The sequence below is a fragment of the Anneissia japonica genome, unplaced genomic scaffold (assembly GCF_011630105.1).
Source record: "Anneissia japonica isolate Jap-2015-1 unplaced genomic scaffold, ASM1163010v1 scaffold287869_len1821871_cov162, whole genome shotgun sequence".
Taxonomy (NCBI): Eukaryota; Metazoa; Echinodermata; class Crinoidea; order Comatulida; family Comatulidae; genus Anneissia; species Anneissia japonica.
In genome coordinates this window covers 858,246-870,162 of record NW_022741034.1, presented here as the reverse complement: position 1 = coordinate 870,162, position 11,917 = coordinate 858,246, and the positions used below count along the sequence as shown (strand labels likewise).

Sequence of the window (11,917 nt, the reverse complement as noted above, 5' to 3'; positions counted from 1 at the left end):
TAGATGTTATCATCTGACAGTATTATTAATAACATACATATAGTCAACTCCAGTGACCAACATCTAATAAACAATCGATCAAAGGTACAGGAAGTGATCGTTTGTACCAAGTACCAAGCTTCATTATTGTTAGATGTTATCATCTGACAGTATTATTAACAACATACATATAGTCAACTCCAGTGACCAACATCTAATAAACAATCGATCAAAGTTACAGGAAGTGATCGTTTGTACCAAGTACCAAGCTTCATTATTGTTAGATGTTATCATCTGACAGTATTATTAACAACATACATATAGTCAACTCCAGTGACCAACATCTAATAAACAATCGATCAAAGTTAAAATAATGGGAAGAATGGAAGGAACTGGAAAAGAGAATCCTGGATATCAATTCAGGAAGCCTGATGCCAAACAATGACATCACTGCTATATTAATGATGCATTAGATTAAAAATCATCTCCTTATCTACAATCATTACATGTATTCCAACTGAAGAATACTTTTACACAGAGCCCCTTTAATATTCAAACACAGGTTGCAAAGATATTTAAGGAAAATTTTCAGGAAACTGCTTTAATGGATGACGGTATATAAGTAGCCAATTCAGTAGCTACTGTTAAAGAACACAGACCTTTCACAACCAAGATCAAAACTTATTATCTCGATCAACAGACTGTCGAATCCCTGACTTACAGAAAGAGCAAAGCCGAACCAAGCACTAAGGTATGTTATTAACTTAAATTTATTTCATTTTACTAGGCAGGTTTTCAAACTTTAAAGATAAAAAAAAAGAAAAGAAATACAAAAATGTCGCATTTTTTGTAATTATGGTTTGCACAAAAATATACAAATTGTGCGCACATTGTATAAAATCTTCTTCCCCAGTACAATATAGGGGTGGATCAAGAAATGTCCAAAAAGGGGGGAGGAAGTAGTGGGGCTGAAGTAGTGGGGCTGATTGATACAACACCCTAGGGGTACAGGGTCCCCGCGAAAATGTTTGTTTTCTAGACGCCCAAAAATACCTCTGAGGTGTTTTGGGCGATCAATTTTTTCTTTTTCTTTTTTTTAAATTCCATATGGTGGGGGGGGGGGCGCCCAAATAGTTTTGTTTCAATCGCTACAAGCTATATTGTTGGTTTAGGCAGCATTTCCGATAGCCTCACAGAAAGCTACACAGTGTAACAATTGCAGTAAAAACACTATAGAAACAGTGTAGCAATTTTATGGAACCACACTTTCATCAGTTACATTAATATAATGATTTTAATATCACAGTTATGTTAGTTATGATGTTTTTCTATTCTTAGTTTTCTTTTAAAAATTACACAAGGACAATTACACAAAAAATAAATAAAATAATTTAAAATAAGTAATTAAGCAAAATAAAAACTAGGTTGATCTGGTTATCTACAATTTAAGGTCCCCCTCCCCCATATTGGTTTTACCCTATCAGAGTCAAATAAAAAATTCTTTATTGTTGCACTACATTTTTTACAAAGTATACATCTACATTCACAATTGTTATATATATGACATAGTCTTCAATAGGACATAAGACAATTCATATTATTTTACTATATCTTGACTACATTTGATTGGCAAAAAATAAATATAATTCCACTCATTTTCATTTATATTATTCATCACTATTTTTATTTTTAATTATTTCTTCAGTGCTTATACATATATTACAATGAACAAAGAAAGTAAACATCACTATATTTTAATTGGGATGTAAGTGATTCTACAAATATATAAATAAATATTTGATAAATTGTTTTTGTTGTCATTCCATGAAAATCCCTTTCATCAGTAAATATCAGAAGCCCTTTCACTTTAAAATCCATTCAATTAAAACCTGACTCAATGTCCTCCTCCAGTGGGATGGAATCACAGCAACCAAACTTTTCCATTCAAAACACAACTCTTTTGTAAGCAACAAGAAATTTTCAGATTTTATTTATTTATTTTTTGGCTTTAATTTGATTAATTTGTTATCTAGTTAATTTTCATGTTTTATACTTTTTTCTTTTATTGTATGTACTGACAGACCACCCTCACAAAATATTGTTAAAATAAATCAAGCCATGAATTAAAGGAAAGAACGTTCCCGTTCCCATCATAAAGATCACTGACCTATTCCATACTCCCAAAAAGAAAAATAAAGACAGGGTATATTATTTCTAGGTGGAAGACAAACAGGATGAGTAATTCATTTTTCCCAAGTGTTAAGAAGCAATTTAATGCAATTTCGAAAAGATAATTAGGTTTATGCAAAACTTTATACACATTAAATTCATTTTATGGACATACTGTTTTATGCCACTTGTTTTAAAATATCAAGACTTCTACTTTAGCCAAATTCTTACTATTTGAACTTTTACAATTTTAACCTTTAAACAATCAATCACAATAAAGTGGTTTGGTTGGGCCCTACAGTGTGTTTTTGGAGGCCGGCTGGGTTTAGCAATACCCATCTGTTATTACATGCAATTTTGATTGCTTCTCATAATGTACTGCCTAAAAATATAATATATAGTATTTATAATTAATTAAACATAATTATAAAATATTCAAAAAATTCTAATATGGAATTTCACTTTCCATCTTTTTTTAGATTCAAGATGTTGCTAAAAATCATGATTATCCTGGCAACTATTTCATTTGAGCAAATATTTGCTGAGAACCTTTGCAAAGACTGCTGCACTGCACTCCCTGGTAACCCTGGCAACCCTGGTAACCCAGGCAATCCTGGTAATACAGGCAATCCTGGTCAAAAAGGTGACAGAGGCTCTGATGGACTTGATGGGATCCAAGGCCAGAAAGGAGAGCCTGGTGTTCATGGTCCATCTGGAATCCAAGGCTTGAAGGGGCCCCCTGGAGTGCAAGGGCCATGGGGGCTTTCAGGAAAGCAAGGGCCTCCAGGGCCAAAAGGTGATTCATGGTTTCCTACAGAGGCACAGATATCTTCAGGATTTCTACAGAGTCGAGATCGAACATTTCCAGGTCAAAAAGGGCAGCAAGGTGAGAGAGGACTTGAAGGTTCTAGAGGAATTCCAGGAGTACCAGGGCCTAAAGGTGAGCCAGGAGTACCAGGGCCTAAAGGTGAGCAAGGACTTCCAGGTCAAACAGAGCTTCCAGGCATTCTAGAAGCCTTCAAAGGTCAAAAAGGAGACAGAGGGTTTACAGGGATTCCAGGTGAAATGGGTTTACCGGGACTGGGTGGAATTAAAGGTGACAGAGGGCTTGTAGGGCTTAGCGGGTATGGGCTTCCTGGTCCTAAAGGTGACAGAGGATATCCAGGACGTTCAGGAGGAACAGGGGCAAGAGGACCTCGAGGCTATAAAGGGGTACAAGGTCCTCCAGGATCCAGCCGCGGCGAGACACAACAAAAGTTGGCATTCTCTGTTGAACACACCAATGGGAGCACAATACACACTGGTCCCATAAAATACAATAACATTCTAACAAATGTTGGTGAGCACTACAATGCTGCAACTGGCAAATTTGTATGCAAAATCCCTGGCACGTATGTATTCAGTTTCATATCGCAGATAACAGATCAGAATGTTCACATACAAAGCAATATCATGAAGAATGGTGAGATGATGACAGCTGGACTGGGCCAATCAGGAGAACCCTACACTAATGTTGTTGTCCTGAATTTACAATTTAATGACGAAGTTTGGATTGAGCCTCTGGCTGGGTTGGATGAGTATCTTGATATTAATTATTGTGCTTTCTCTGGTTTCCTGCTTTATGCATTTTAAGATAATAGCTGTGTTGGGATAATTCAATGTAATTGAGTATCTACATTTACTTTCTATAAAATAAGCAAATTTCGATTACCTAATTGCGACAAGAAATTGACTGTTTTAATACAATGTTTGAGGGTCTGAAGCCCAAAGTTTATATAAAAATGTACTGGAAGATATTACATTAGACGGTTTATAAGTTAGGTCATAGGTTAACTGATTTTTAGTATTATTACACACATAGATTTATTATAAAAATATATGCAAACAAATTATCAAAAACAGATACCCAACTTTTTAATTCTGATGTTATTCTCCATGGATAATTAAGTATATTGGCTATAACTCCTAGTGATAGTTAATTGATATTCAATTATAAATAATATCCTAAATCAGTGGTTCCCAACTTGTTTGCATTCGCGGACCCCTTCGGGACCTCCAACTCGTAAGTTCACTCACTCACTATACTATATTTTCCTGATGCAAACTCACATCAAATAATAATGAAATCATGAGAAATTAGTCTAAAAGTCTAGTAAGACCCAATACTTTTCATGGACCCGTCAAACTTGGCAGTCCCTTGGGGGAGGGGGTGTGAATCCCAGGTTTGAAACCACTGTCCTAAATGGATAATATTGGATCTGGACTGCTTAACATGATGCCCTAAAGCCACAATATAACCATAGCTATTGTATGTATTACTGTAGTTATACAAAAAGCTAATGTTCGCCAATATTCTTGAGTACAAAAAATGTTAAAGGAAGAAATAAATGTTTGTTGTTGTAAAGAGAAACCACTGATTTCTGTATGAATTTTACAAGTATCTGTGTAAATGATTCATGGATGAAATGGAGAGAGATAACATGTGTGTTTGTTGAAATCTACATTCAAGAAGAGGTACTGAAAACTAGTCAACACAACACACTTAGTCAATACAACTAGTCAAACCCAACTACAGTAGTCAACACACTTAGTCAATACAACTAGTCAAACACAACTACAGTAGTCAACACAACTAGTCAACACATAGTCAACACAACTACAGTAGTCAATACAACTAGTCAACATACAGTCAACACAACTAGTCAACACATAGTCAACACAACTACAGTAGCCAACACAACTAGTCAACACAACTAGTCAACGCAACTACAGTAATCAACATAACTAGTCAACACAATTAGTCAATGCAACTACAGAAATCAACATAACTAGTCAACACATAGTCAACACAACTACAGTAGTCAACATCTAGTCAACACAATTAGTCAACGCAACTACAGTACTCAACACAACTAGTCAACACAACCGGACAACTTAAAATTGCTTTGGCATTTCTGTGTCGGCATTCAATTGAATTTTCTCTGTTGACTGCTTAAAATAGCATTGACTGACTACATGCATGAATGAATGAAGGAATTAATCATTAAATGATTGATAAAATAAATGAATGATTAAAAATAACTGAAATATTAAATGCATGATTAAATGATTGAAGAAAACAATGAAAAAGGACATAAATAAATACTGGAAGAGAATGAATAAATGATAGAGACAAAAATAATGAATAATAAAATAAATAATTGAATGAATGAAGGAAAGAATAAATGACAATATTAAATGATAAATGGATGAATAAACGAATAAATGAATGACTGATACTGTAGATTGAATAAACAAAGGAATAAAAACAGACAAAAAAGAAAAGGAAAAATAAATTAGCTCATTTATTAATTATTAACTTCATTTATTCACTTATTAATTTGTTTACAATTTATCACTATGACACTTCTGACATCACAAAACAAAAATGCAATGAGTGTAAGCAGAGAAACCAATACTCTAAGCCAAAGTAAATGATAGATTTCAATGATTTTCAATATACTGTTTTTGTATAGATGTCCAGGATATGCTAAACCGAAAACTTTGAAAACTCCCCATCTCCTAAAAATAAGCAAAATGCATGTATTGTATACACGTACACATAAGTTTTAATTAGCAATTACTGTAGAAAAGAAGTGCTCCAGGTAAGGTACCAGTGGGATCAGAGGCGTGTCAAATGGATGAGCGGTTAAGGCCATAATATCGGCGCTGGTACAAACGGCATGCTTGTCTATGGTTCTGGTGGTCAAACAAGTCTTCTCGGATAAGGACTATAAACTGTAGGCACAGTGTACGAGACAAGTAGGAGGGGGGTTTACCCCGTTGTTGTGGACAGACGAGAGTAGCTGGTACCGGTTTATTGGGTAGCTAAGGCATGAAGAGACCCTTAGGGGAGAAGCAAAATTACTGTCCACACCTCAAGCACTTTGAGACTGGTATAAAGCGCTATATAAATCTAACTACATTGCATTACAAATCACCGCAATGGACAAGCACCAACTCCTGTCATTAGATGCTACCAGAGGTCATTGAATTATCAATAACTTGCTGACACAACCAGAGTTATTGTCATCACATTCATTTAATATTGTGGCCTAAAAGCACAATTTTACCATAGTAAACCCCAAGATCACTTGCGACAATGATTTTAAACTTTTTAAAATTTGTTCAAAATATTCTTCACATCCTACAGCAAGCAAACCCATCACAACAGGCATTGGCGGTTGTAGGATATATTTTCTGGGGGGGTGGTGTGAGGGCTAAGATGGGAGGGTGTGCTAAATCAAGTAAGTTTTTGGGAACACAGGCCAGAAATGGCACACTTAGACTTGAAATATACTTTTAAATGTAAAATTTATCAAATACATTTGTTACTATAATCTCAAACTCAACTCAATATACATTTTAATTTATTAGGCTTTTTTTTTGTGGTCTGACTGCCCATCGAGCTCTGGCCTGTCGGGGGTGGGAGGGAGTATGCCTGACCGGCCCATGCTTTAAAAAGTAAGTCTCTTTTACAAGGCTTTAGGAGTGGAGCTATTTTTTAGTCATATATCCTACAGAGTCCCTTGAATTGCATTGTAATGATACAAGAATTCATGCCCCTGTTGCAGATAGACACGAGGGACCTTAGGAAAGAAGCAAATCCATTCCTCAAGCGCTTTGAGACCATTTTGGTACTGCATAATTACATTACATTAAAAATAAAATTAATGCAAAATATTAAAGGGAAAGAAATTTGGAGGGGCTTATAATTATGTACCAAAATTTATACAATAATTATAATAACTCATTATTTCATTTTACGTTTTTTGAAGTAAATTTTGGGCACTAACCAACAGAGGTCAATACGGTGCCAAGCCTACCAATGTTTTATCATACAACACCATTGGAAACAATGGTCGAATCCAGACGCAATGGCTACCAACAGTACAACTGAGATATGCTACTCTCAAAAGATGAAAGAGCACAAACATTAATAAACAAAAGCCTTAACATTGAATAAAGGTATTTATTATTATTATTTTTTTAAATTATGTTATTTATTTTAATTTAAAAAGTATATATTAATAATGCTAAGATATGCTACTCTTAAACGATGAAAGAGCACAAATATTAAACAAAAGCCATAACATTAAATAAAGGTACTTATTATTTTTAAAATTTATGTTTAAAAAAAGTATATATTAATAATGCTTTATCAAAGTTAAGGATAAAAAAAAAGGTAAGATTGAGTATTTCTTTTTCCAAACAAAAAAAAATTAAAACTTGAATGGTAAAATCATCTTAAAAGTTTTGCTGTTTTAATTTATTTGGTTTGGAAAAAACAAATACTCAATTTTTTAAACCACATGAACTTTTACAATCATGATAAAAATACAGGCCTACTGTGTAATTACTACACATTAAAAGATAGAAATAATAGATGAAATTCAAGAATATATAAGTAATACTTTTTTACATTCTGTACATAGATCCATAATTGGCTACAGCTGTTTCTGCACATCAAAGATTCTAAATCAGTTTCAAACCGTGGCTTATACAAATTGTATAGCTTATTTCATCACCTTAAAGGTTTCTCTTAAATTCTTGAGACTTTTTTTTTTCAAATTTTATCAGACACCACCATCTTTCAGATCAATGTACTTGCTAGGATATCGTATACTAGAACGAACATGTACAGGATGTTATTCGTACCAAGCTCCATTATCATCATCTACATGTTGTCGCAGATGGTATATTTATAGCAATCATAACGTCAACATTGTATAAACTCAAAGTGATTGAGACTACTAAATATTCAATTAAAGTTGAAATATTGGAGAGTACGGAAGGAAGAGGGAAAGAGTATGGTGGATCCTGGATATCAACTGGCAATTCAGGAAGCTTGATGTCGAACAATGACATCACTACCATATTAAAGTTGCGATAGATTAAATTCATCTCCTAAAATCACTCTGCAATCATTATGCCTATTCCTACTGAAGCATAGATTTACAGGATCCCTTAATAGTAATTCAAACACAGGTTGCAGATATATTTAAGGAAAACAATCAGGAAACTCCTTTAAAGGGTGACGGTATTATAAAGGTATATAAGCAAAAGACGCTTCACAACCTAGTTCAGTAGCTACTGATAAATTTAGTAGCTATTGTCTTCACACACGACAGATTGTTGAATACTTGGGCAAAGGGAAAAGCCGACCTAGGCACTAAGGTATGTTATTGATTTTTTTAAAGTTTTATTCCACTTTACTAGGCAGACTTCCTAACTTCAAAAAAATGTTAAATGAATACAAATATGTCAAATTTTCTTTTTTTTTTTTTTAGTTATTTATAACAAAAATTATGGTTGCAGAAAAGCTAAGCTGCAGAAAATCTTGCCTCAGCCAGTAAATTTGGTAGTTAATCAAGTGCATGTAATATATAAATGCTAATCATATCACGGCCATATAGTTAGTCAGTATATTTTTCTACTAAATATAACTCAGATGTGCACAACCTACACAACAGTTGTCTGTGGAGCCTATACCGTATATAAGTCTCTGTGGTCTCTTGGTATAACGACTTGCCAGTCTCTGATTTATTGATTTTTCCCAGTGCTGGCTATTTCAGAGAGTGCCACCAGCGTCAATTTATGTAAAGAAAGTTGTTGAATTTGTATAGTATTTGTAAAGTATAATATGGAACGCAATGCAAACAAGTAATATTGACACCAAAACAGATAAAGTCTAGACCACCCTTTGATAGCGAGGGACTAAATTTGAATTTGCTTGGAAGACACCAATTTTAGAATTTTTTCCACAGGTGTACAACCATAGTTCTCAATGTGTTCAAATAACAGATCAATGTGGTATTTCGTCAGTATTTTAAATGACAAAATGGGGTTTTCAAAATATACGTTTTAAATAAATCATGACAACAAAAACATTTTATGTATCATGGAGTGTACTTAATTGATATTAAATTACCTAAACTACTGCGTAAATCAAGCTTGTTTTTAATTGATTTTGTTTACAGTGTATATACTGCACATTCTCGAAAAGAAGCCTATGCTATCTTGAAAAGAAGCCCATGGGATTCTGTTCGAGGATAATTTTGTAAAGAGGGGGGCTTCAATTCGAGACTGAAAAAGTTATTAATTATCAATGTTCACATTTTAATTAATAATATCTATCAGTTAATTTCTTTAAATTTTAATCTATTATTTAAGTATAATTTGCATGATTATGATGGCAATGATGTCAAACTTGGGCTTCACAATAGTATCGTAAGTGAAAAGTATAACGCCAATAAAATTGATTAGAAGACTAAAAAAAGTTATTAATTATCAATGTTCACATTTTAATTAATCGTATCTATCAGTTAATTTCTTTAAATTTTAATCTAATGTTTAAGTATAATTTGCAACAATTTTCCATTTTATTTTAGATTCATGATGTTGCTAAATATCATGGTTATCATGGCAATGATGTCAAACTTGTATGTAACTGCTGTTGACACAGACTGCAGCACTCCAACCTATGGTAACCCAGGCAACCCCGGCAATCCTGGTATTCCAGGCAACCCTGGTAATACAGGTAATCCTGGTCAAAAAGGTGACATAGGATTTGATGGACGTGATGGGATCAAAGGCGAGAAGGGAGAGCCCGGAATTCAAGGCGTAATTGGAGAGACAGGTCTAGCGGGGCGTCCAGGGGCGGATGGCCCAAAGGGGATTTCAGGTGAAATGGGGCCTAAAGGGCCTCCTGGTGACCGATTGTGGCCTCGACCTGAGATGTCTTCTGTTCGAGTGATTCAAGGTGAAAAGGGAAAGAGAGGGCAGAGAGGAATGCAAGGTAATCCGGGTTTTCCCGGATTTACAGGGATAAAAGGCGATCCAGGCTCCCAAGGGCTTCCAGGTGACCGGGGACTTCCAGGTAAGCTAGAACTTTCAGAGATAGAGCTGTCAGCAATCAAAGAAGGGGGTTTATTGAAAGGTGTAAAAGGAGAGCCTGGGCCAATAGGTTTTCCAGGAGTTCCAGGTCGACCAGGGATAACCGGCCTTCCTGGATCTCGAGGTGACAGAGGGTTTCCAGGGCTTGGTGAGAGTGGGCGTAAAGGATTTAAAGGTGATTACGGACGTCCCGGACCTAAAGGTGACCCAGGCGCAAGAGGGCGTCAAGGCCACAAAGGAAATCAAGGCCCTCCAGGACCTAAAGGCAGCAGTGAGACACAAAAGATGTCAGCATTCACCGTTGAACACACCAATGGAAGTACAATAACTGCTGGTCCAATCAAATTCAATAGAGTTATAACAAATGTTGGCTTTCACTATAACGTTGCCACAGGCAAATTTGTATGCAAAATTCCTGGCACGTATGTATTCAGTTTCATACCTCAGACAACAGATCGGAATGTTGAAGTACCGACAAACATCATGAAGAATGGTGAAAAAATATCAGCTGGTCTGGACCAATCAGGGGAGAAGTCCTTCACTAATATTTTTGTCCTGGATTTACAACTCGCAGACCAAGTTTGGATTGAGCCTCAGACCGTGCTAAATAATTTACTCGAGGTTAATTACTGTTATTTCTCTGGTTTTCTGCTGTATGCATCTTAAATATATACTGTCAGTCTGCGGTGAGATAATTAACAAAAAACTCAATGTTTCCATTGGTTGAATTTAACATTTAATTATTACAGCAGTTTAATGTTTTTATTAAATGTTAAAAGGTATGTTACAAATACTACTGCAGACAGTACACCTTCTTAATGAAAAAAAAATCATATATACATGATGATTATTAGTATTACTATAAAAACATAGATTTATTATAAATATATTAGAATGCTTCTCCCATGCATGTTATTATAATTGGCTTGCAAAATGGCCATTCCAAATTCACAATATTACATACTAAAGCATGCATACAAATATTGGATGAGTGAAATTTTGGGTGCACGAAACTCTCTTGGCTTTATTTTAACATGTGCAAATATATGCGTTATGTTTATATCTTTTTGACTATGAGGTGGATGTTATAAGTGGTCTACAGACAACTGTAAACCTTTCAAGGTTGAACCCACTATTAAATAACACAAATCAAAAGTGATGTTGTCTGTCTATGAGTGAGATACTCACCAGGATGAACCGATATATGCCAATTCATTTTACAAATTTCCCTAAAAAATAATGGAACTGTCCAACCCACATTTACCAATGAGAGTTTAACTTGAAAGCCATTGTGTTGCTTTGAAAAACTGAATAATTAAAATTGGCATATATCAGTTCAATCTGGTAAGTATTTACAAAATAGATACAGAAAAACAAAGTCTATGCCTCAGAACTTAATTTTTGTCAAGTATACTGTAGTTTAGAAAAGAGTTTACGTGCAAATGTGACAAATATCAACTACCAATTTTATTAATGATATATAGACAGCAATCTGTTTGTGGTCTTTGTAAAACAGGTCTTACAGGGGTGATTAATTACTGCCTGTGTAATATAGCTGGCTATAATCAACCTATACAGTAGCGTATCTAGTGGGTGGCATGGGCCACTCATATACTCATGTGCCCCCCCCCCACACACTCATCCCCAAAGTAGTGTAGAAATCACCTCACATCACCTTATTTTGCGAGCTGGTGCCCCTCACCTTAACCAGGAATTTTAAAAAGTGGGCCTAGGGAGAGGCTTTCACAGGTGAAGTCTATATCACCTCAGTCCCACTATCATTGGGGCTGAGATAAGGAAATTTATGATTATGGCACCTTTAGATGGCTGGAAA

The 11,917-nt window shown here is 35.0% G+C and overlaps 1 protein-coding gene across 1 annotated transcript in view; it reads left to right on the top strand.

Moving 5' to 3' along the window:
* Nucleotides 1–11,709, top strand: part of LOC117118492 (collagen alpha-5(IV) chain-like) — an 18,641-nt gene extending 6,932 nt beyond the window's left edge. The window contains exons 2-4 of the mRNA XM_033263091.1: nucleotides 1,685–1,716; nucleotides 2,628–3,725; nucleotides 9,579–11,709. Of these exons, the coding sequence (XP_033118982.1) occupies nucleotides 1,685–1,716; nucleotides 2,628–3,725; nucleotides 9,579–10,749 (2,301 nt within the window). The 3' untranslated portion in view covers nucleotides 10,750–11,709. The remainder of the gene's footprint in view (nucleotides 1–1,684; nucleotides 1,717–2,627; nucleotides 3,726–9,578) is intronic.
* Nucleotides 11,710–11,917: the final 208 nt, after the last annotated feature.